The sequence below is a fragment of the Acyrthosiphon pisum genome, chromosome A2, assembly GCF_005508785.2.
Source record: "Acyrthosiphon pisum isolate AL4f chromosome A2, pea_aphid_22Mar2018_4r6ur, whole genome shotgun sequence".
Classification (NCBI taxonomy): domain Eukaryota; kingdom Metazoa; phylum Arthropoda; class Insecta; order Hemiptera; family Aphididae; genus Acyrthosiphon; species Acyrthosiphon pisum.
The window spans coordinates 16079727-16087499 of record NC_042495.1 but is presented as its reverse complement, the minus strand read 5'-3'; the positions used below and the strand labels follow the sequence as shown (position 1 = coordinate 16087499).

The window sequence follows — 7773 nt, the reverse complement described above, 5'->3', positions numbered from 1 at the left end:
GATTTTGGATTTCCTATATTATGTTTAAGAGTAGATTGTAGGTAGCTACTAGCTATATATACCTACTATTGAAGTACCTAATATTAAAGTGGGGTAAATGGTAATATACAAGTAGGTACAAGTTTTAAATATAATATTATATAGGTTAAATATACTATACGTTTATAACTATATAATATCAAGGGATTTATTTGATAAGAAATTATAATTTTATAATTTTCAACTTTTTGAAAATGTTCCCGAAATTGTTCACAACAAAATATTTTCATGAAAATTTACATCACTAATTGTAGGTTTGAATATGATACTAATGTATGAAGTCCACTATAAAACTCAGCAATTCACACAAAAACCGTTTAGAATTTTAGATATTTAATTAAAATTTAAAAATACAAAAATGTATTACTTTCAATTATTATCGAGTTCAGACGGACGTAGACATCGAGATATTTTTCACTGCAAATTGCAATTATATGACGAAGAATGGAGGGCAAAACAATTTTTTTAAAGATCGTGCAAAACATATCTAGAGGCAATAAAATCGTAAATCTTTAACAATATGACGTGACTGTGCAGATATCTATGGATTCAACAGTATAGGTGTACCATTATATTATGTCCCTAAAGTTATAATTCGTGTATCTCAAACATTCTATATACAAATATTTACGGTTTTTCTGCTCCGATTAACAAAATGCTAACTGGACAGGAAATTCATAAAGACATATACCGATATTTTTGACTGCTTCGATGGTAACTCGACCAGATGAAATGTTTACTTTATTCATAAATGATAATATTACCTTAGTTATCTTATAAAATGAGGTCAGTTCATTTATTATATTTGTACAATAACTGTTGAGTTTTATGTTGTATGCGTCTGTGCCCATTACAAGCGTCGTTTATTATCTGAATAAAATTTAAAAAATATTACCTACCTATAATAATATTATATTAATATATTATTATCCTACTACACGAACAATTTTTATTCGACCACTAACGATATTTTATTGCAAGTGCGATGGCTATACTGCAGGTCGTGTTGTATTATTGTTATGGGCAAAGACGCTGGTGGCGCACAGACATTATATAAACATATGTTTATATATCTGTGGATATCATGTACCTATTATATTTTTTCTGGTCAACAATATTAAAAAAACTGTATTCTTAATAACCATTTGTTATTATTTTTAGTTTAAACTATATATTTTTTTCTAATTGAATATTAGAAATGTGTCAGCACACCTATAATATGATCGCGTACATATTATATTATATTCGCGGCGGCGTGACGGCGTAACAATAGCGACACGGCTTATCCGAAATCGGTTTTCGCGGGCGCGGTTTACACGTCGGGCCAAAGACGTTGTAGAATTCCAGGGCCGCTAGTCCGCGCGGCTGTGACTCAACGCGGAAGGCCACGCCTGTTTTTGAAATTCCCGTTTTTCGTGCACGAGCATTCACTATCGCCGACCGCCGTGCCACCCCGCGAACCCCGCCGCCCCATCAGCAGTACCTATCAAAATGGCGTTTTCGTGCTCGTCCTTCTCGCCGTCCGAACGCCGTTGTCCCGCCGCCGTGACGTTAGCGTAATCGCGCGCTGACACGAGTGCCGCCGCCGCCGCCGCCCAGACCTTTGTTGTCGAAACACGAACGCTATCCGACTGCAACGTACGCGCGCGCGTCCTACAGCGATAAAAAGTGCCCTGCCACAAGTAATTTTTACGATATTAAAAAGAAGCCAACAGGTTTTCAAGTAAACCGCTTCGGCCCCGTCTCGATACGTAAGCAAGACTTATTGTTGTTGTTGTTGTTATTGTTGTTGTTGTTGTTGTTGTCGTCGTCGTTGTTGTTAATATTGTTACTTCGGTTTCCGTCTCGGACCTTTCGGTCGCGGGTTTCCTTTGTTATAGGTACTCGCCCGTCGTTGTTATTGTTATTGTTATACGCCTCGTACGTCGTCGTCTTATCACCCCGAACGCTCGCGATAAGTGTGAACCGAACGAACTCGTCTGACTTACTCGACTTGGGCTGCCTTTGTTTACTCATAGGTGGGTACTGTTCGTTTGGGTGTTAAACCGACGGTACTTGGGTGGAAACGCAGACTATAGATTTCCACAACCACCCGATGAGTCTGTGGACCCCATCGCTTTTTCATTCTCCGATGATAACTGATCGCTACCCACGTTTGTTGAAACCTTCCGAACTTTATATCGATTCGGTCAAGACTCCTGATCATTGTTAGTTGTGTTACAGGCCTCCTTTTAGAAATTAAATTATATATCGACATTGGTGGCAGTAAGATTTGTCGGCTAGTGACAATACTAATATCTTTCACGTTTAGGTACATGTTATTGAACCAGATTGTAGGCTGAAATTACTTGAAAGAGTAAAACGAGTAGAGTGAATATTTGAAATATCATTGCCCGGCATCTGTGCACTTGATTGCCATATGTTAATATCAATATTAACGCACATTTAACAATTTACCTATTATACCTACTTAATTATAAATTAACTTGTTTTTTCTTCACAATTTCAGAGGCTTTTTCTTCAATTTTATACAAAAATGAGGAACACAGGAAATCTTTTAAAATGGACTCAAAACTCCAACAACAAATCAGCCAAAGGAGGAGGAGGTAAGTCAATTAATTATATTTTACAGTAATACACATGTTTATAATAATATTATTTTTTTAAGAAAATCGAAATTGGATACATCCTCCCGAAGCTTTGCAAAAAGGTCATATTGCGTACATCGTTAAGGTATGAACAAGGTGTTAAAATTACATTGTTCTCTAGCAGTAAATTTATCAAGTAATTATGATTTACAGTTTCTGGGAAATGTTGATGTAGACCAACCAAAAGGTTTTAAAGTGATCAAAGAGTCTATCCAAAAGTTAAAATTTAATCAACAAGTCCGGAAAGCCGAAGGTTCTAAAGTACCAAAAGTTGAGCTTACAATAAGTGTTGAAGGCGTTGCACTGCAAGATCCAAAAACAAAAGTAGAATTACTATTGTTATTGGTCTTTGAGTTCATTTGGTATAAATACCTATTGTTTTTCCTATAGGTAATAATGCATCAATATCCGTTGCACAGAATTTCTTACTGTGCTGACGATAAGGTGGACAAACAGTTTTTCAGCTTTATTGTAAAAGACTCAAATGAATCTGAACGACACACTTGTTTTGTGTTTATGAGTGACAAGTTAGCTGAAGAGATCACTCTCAGCATTGGACAAGCTTTTGATCTTGCTTACAAGTATGTTATCATTTAGCTCAAGAGCAAGAATAATTACTTTCTTAGTCTTTATTATCTTTGACTATTTGCTAAAAAATTTTACTTATATGATTAGATGTCTATATAGTAGCATTATTGATTCAGTCTACCTATAATATTCACTTTTTATTACGAAAACAAATTATATTCAAACCATAAATCAGGTCATCCTCCTTTCCAGAGCTATAGACTGCAGTTGCATACTCTTAACCACCCAATTACATGCCTATGCTAATCATATTATTTATAGCGAATATTTTAAGATAAAATCATTTTCTATTACTACACGATTCTATATTAATTGATATAGAATTTTAATTTTTGAGGATAAATTATCATTTAGAAATTTATCCTTAAGTAAAACTAATGTTCCACTTAAAATTTTAAGCACATCAAATTCAACCAGTCATATGTTTTTTTTTTCTTATTTGAAATCTATTAGTAAAAATGTTAATGCTGTTTGGTAATCTAAAATGTTTAACTATTATATTACTAGAAACTTATATTAGGCATTTATCAAAACGCAAACATTAAAGTCTCTTTGTTAGTTTGTTATCTTAATGTATTTCCTTGTTAATTTATTTTAATGAAACATAAAAACTTAGTATGTGAATTTGTAATAGAATAGTCTAATGATTTAGGTATAAATATTTTGTTTATTAGAATTTTTCTTACTCTTATGATTTTGTTTGTCAGCTGTCAACATAATAGCGGCTAACATTAGTTTAATTTAGTTGTTGCATGATTTTTTTTTTTATAACTAACAATAGTGTGTAATAATTAATAACATTTAATTATCTGCACGGTTGAAAACATTCAAATGCCGAACTCTGCCTAGCCTACTGAAGTCGTGCCTTATAGAATTATTTAATTAGTAGAAAGAATAAAAGAAAATACTTTGTTCTAGTAGATTAGATATTGCAGGGTGGTCAAGTTCCATAAGACAAATTAATGTCATATTATGAATATAAATAATAGATTGTCTATAATTATTATATTATTGTTTATTCTAAGAAGTTAAAATAATCAGTTACTGTAGAAACGTAATATAGTACATTTTACCATTTCTGTCAAATGGCTACCTAATGAAAATAATAGTTTATATTTCGCTGCTTAATTTCTATTACAATTATTTTTGGGCTATGCATATTGATCACCCTGTAAAGTAAAATAGTTTTTTTAAAGGAAAATAGTAATGTCGGATTGTTATTGTGGTAGGTGGCCCAGCAAGCCGACGAACAAGCCGACTTTCAGAGCTCGGCAGTTGGATGTTTCAAAACCTCTACCAATCTATATGTCTGATGATTTGCCTGACCTGCACGAGTGTATGGAATTAAAGCGCGCTGTCCCCCAAATGCCCAGTGGTATGGAAAAAGAAGAAGAATCTGAACATCATTTACAACGTGCCATGGTCGCAGGAAGTGTTATACCCACACCTGAAGTAGCTCAATTAATAAATAATGACTTAAAATGGCATGATCAAACATATCCTCCAAATTGTCACCCTCCGAAACAACTAATACACATAACACCATTCACAATGGAACAAGATGTTCCAGAATATGATTATGACTCAGAAGACTTAGAATGGCTAAATACGACTGGTAGAGCAAATAGTATTACAGCTGATAAACTTGAAGAGCTTGTTGACAAATGGGAAAAACATAGCACTTACAATATTATTGATTTATCTGATGCTAAGTCACTAACTAAAGATGACGAAGATACCATCTTATTAATTTATGATTATTGGTTGAGGAAGAGAGTTCGTGTAGGTCACACTTTATCTCCTGCTGTACGAACTGAACCTATAGCTGGTGCTCCTCCTAATGATTCATACGTAGCATTTAGAAAAAGGCGTGATAAAATTCAAACAAGGAAAAATAGGAAAAATGATGAAGCATCTTATGAAAAAATGTTAAAATTACGTAGAAACTTGGCTAGAGCATTTGATTTAATTGGAACTATACAACACAGAGAAACACTTAAGAAACAATTAGTACAATTAACTCTTGATACATACCAAAAACGGTTTGATTTACGTGACTTTAATGGAAATATTTATAAGGATGTAGAATTAGTGAAAACTGTACGACATGCATTTACACCAATCTCAACTAATCATTATATGTCTGCCATGTGGAAACAAGGTGATATGAAAAAAAGTTCTGCAAATGCTAAATACCAGGATGCCAAAAGAGAAAAAAGACACTATAGAAAAAGGAAGCATAAGTCATATGATGTGGAACATTTAAGTTCTGATGAAGAAATGTACTCTCCTCCGCATAAAGTCCAAAATGTGGACGATGGTGGTGGTAAATGGTCTTTCCGTCGAAACAAGCATTGTTCTTACCTGGCCCCTCTTAATTCTCCGGAACCTGTGGACCCTACATTTGGTTTTCAACCAGTTTATATACAAAAAAATAAAAATCATAAATCTTTAGGTTTATGTAGGCCACGATATGGTAGAGGTGGAAGGATTGTTTTAGATCGTTACACAAATGATGATGACCGGTGGGCATCGTTGGATTATAATATTATTGAACAAAAACAATATGAAATGGTAGAGTTCAAACGTTATTCAGACAATGAAATGTCAGATTACTTTAGCGATGCAGACATTGACTGTCCAATGATGGAAATTAATAGTGAAATACAACAAGATAAAACCAGGATAGAATTAAACTGGGATGACTTTGGCCCAGAAATCTTCCAAGGTGTAGCCGAACTTTGTAAGGTTGAATATGATGAAATGAATAAAGAAAAGAATGAACAAGGGGAGTCCATTTTGGAACGATGGGTTAATCAAAATCAACCGCACACTGTTGAACCTACTTTGACACTGGGATCCGATTCCGAAGTCGTGGGATGTTCACAATTTAGAACAACAGATTTAAGTGAACCTAGACGATTAAAATCCACCAATTGTTTATCATTAAAAAGGCTATTAAAATGTGACACCGATTCCCATTAAATTTAATTGTATATTAAGTCTTAGATCATAATATTTATTTTTTACAAAAATGTTTATAATTATTGTACATAGAATTACATAATATATTTCGATAAATAAATTGACTATAATATTTTAATTATGATTTTAATTTAGAAATACTAACACTGACGGTTTAATATGATTTATTAAATGATACCATTAAATAAATAAACATGATAAACCTACAAATTAGTTTGTTTTTCCCTTTCTTAGACGTTTCTTAGACATGGAAGTTCAACGTAAAGTTATGGTTTTGCAACAACGTGTTAAAGAGTTGGAAAATGAGAATAGTGTTTTGCGCCAAAGGCTATCTGATGCTCTTAGTGGAAAGGTAATAGAACAATATTCCTAGCGAAAACTTATTTATAAAAACATTTTATATATTTAGATTGATGTTGAACAATACATGCGTCAAAATGGTATCAGTGATATGATGCAAGTAAATGATGTGAACAATGGTAATTTGTCCACCCTCATCAACTTGACTAATGGCAATAGCTCTCCACAACCTGGTACGGCGGCACCACCTGTACCTCCAAGAAGTGTTAATAACAATGGAGATCATTTTAGGTTAGTAATTTTATATAATTTTTATAAATATGTTTATTTATAATATTTTTAAAAGTTCTATTATTAAGTCTATTGATGATAAATTATGTAGATTCAATGATTGATCTAACAATTCTTGTAATGACCTCATTTCTTAATTTTACCATGGATCAAGTTCTATATTTTACATTCCATTTTGACTACTGTAAACAAATGTGGCAACTAATAAGTTCAATATATCATTGAAAATGTCTTGATGATAAATTAGTACATCCAACATATACTTAAAAGTTAATGTTTATTCTAGAGTTTATTTAATGATTTATCATTTTGTATTAATTAAGTTTTTAGACTTTTTTTATAACTTAATGTTTGGTAATGGTCACAAATAACTTAAAATATTTTGTCTTAATAATATTATTTATAATTTTTAGCATAAAATACATTTTACTAATAATAAAAATGTGTAATATAATAGTATGCGTAAATTATTCCTTTATTAGATTTAATTCTGTGGCTTGGTGCAAGACAGGTCAATGTCACATTAGGAAGAATTTGAGATTATTTAACAATGTCATTAAAATTTGATTATGTTACTTGTGTTAAAACAGCCTATGTCTCTGATGCAGTATGACCAAATTAGATTTGACATTGGCCACTTTGACAATAATTGATAAAAGTATATTATGGGCCTATGTCGACATTGACCACGTATGTCGTATAACATACTATCTGTAGCCAGGACATTGGCCATTTCAAAATTAATAAATATAGAAATTACTAACATTATGTTCAATTGAATATTATTATTAGGTTTTAATAAAAAAAAAGAGTTAAGAGGACGTGATACCCGCATCTAAAGATAAGATTATTATCTAGGCAACTTCATAGGCTTTTTAGTATATTTTAATTTTAAAGTGAATTATAAGTATTTTAAGATGTA

At 32.4% G+C, this 7773-nt stretch overlaps 1 protein-coding gene across 3 annotated transcripts in view; it reads left to right on the top strand.

The window, feature by feature from the left end:
- Window positions 1-1472: 1472 nt before the first annotated feature.
- The window catches only part of LOC100158774 (PTB domain-containing engulfment adapter protein 1), an 8521-nt gene continuing 2220 nt past the window's right edge, over window positions 1473-7773 (top strand). The window contains exons 1-7 of one of the 3 annotated variants that reach the window (XM_003243070.4): window positions 1496-1790; window positions 2549-2645; window positions 2708-2772; window positions 2841-3011; window positions 3078-3268; window positions 6495-6612; window positions 6670-6851. In XM_003243070.4, the coding sequence (XP_003243118.1) occupies window positions 2576-2645; window positions 2708-2772; window positions 2841-3011; window positions 3078-3268; window positions 6495-6612; window positions 6670-6851 (797 nt within the window). In that variant the 5' untranslated portion in view covers window positions 1496-1790; window positions 2549-2575. Of the gene's footprint in view, window positions 1791-1813; window positions 2058-2548; window positions 2646-2707; window positions 2773-2840; window positions 3012-3077; window positions 3269-4504; window positions 6471-6494; window positions 6613-6669; window positions 6852-7773 lie in introns of those variants that run through there. The other 2 variants (XM_001943420.5, XM_008182719.3) reach the window with 2 other exon arrangements.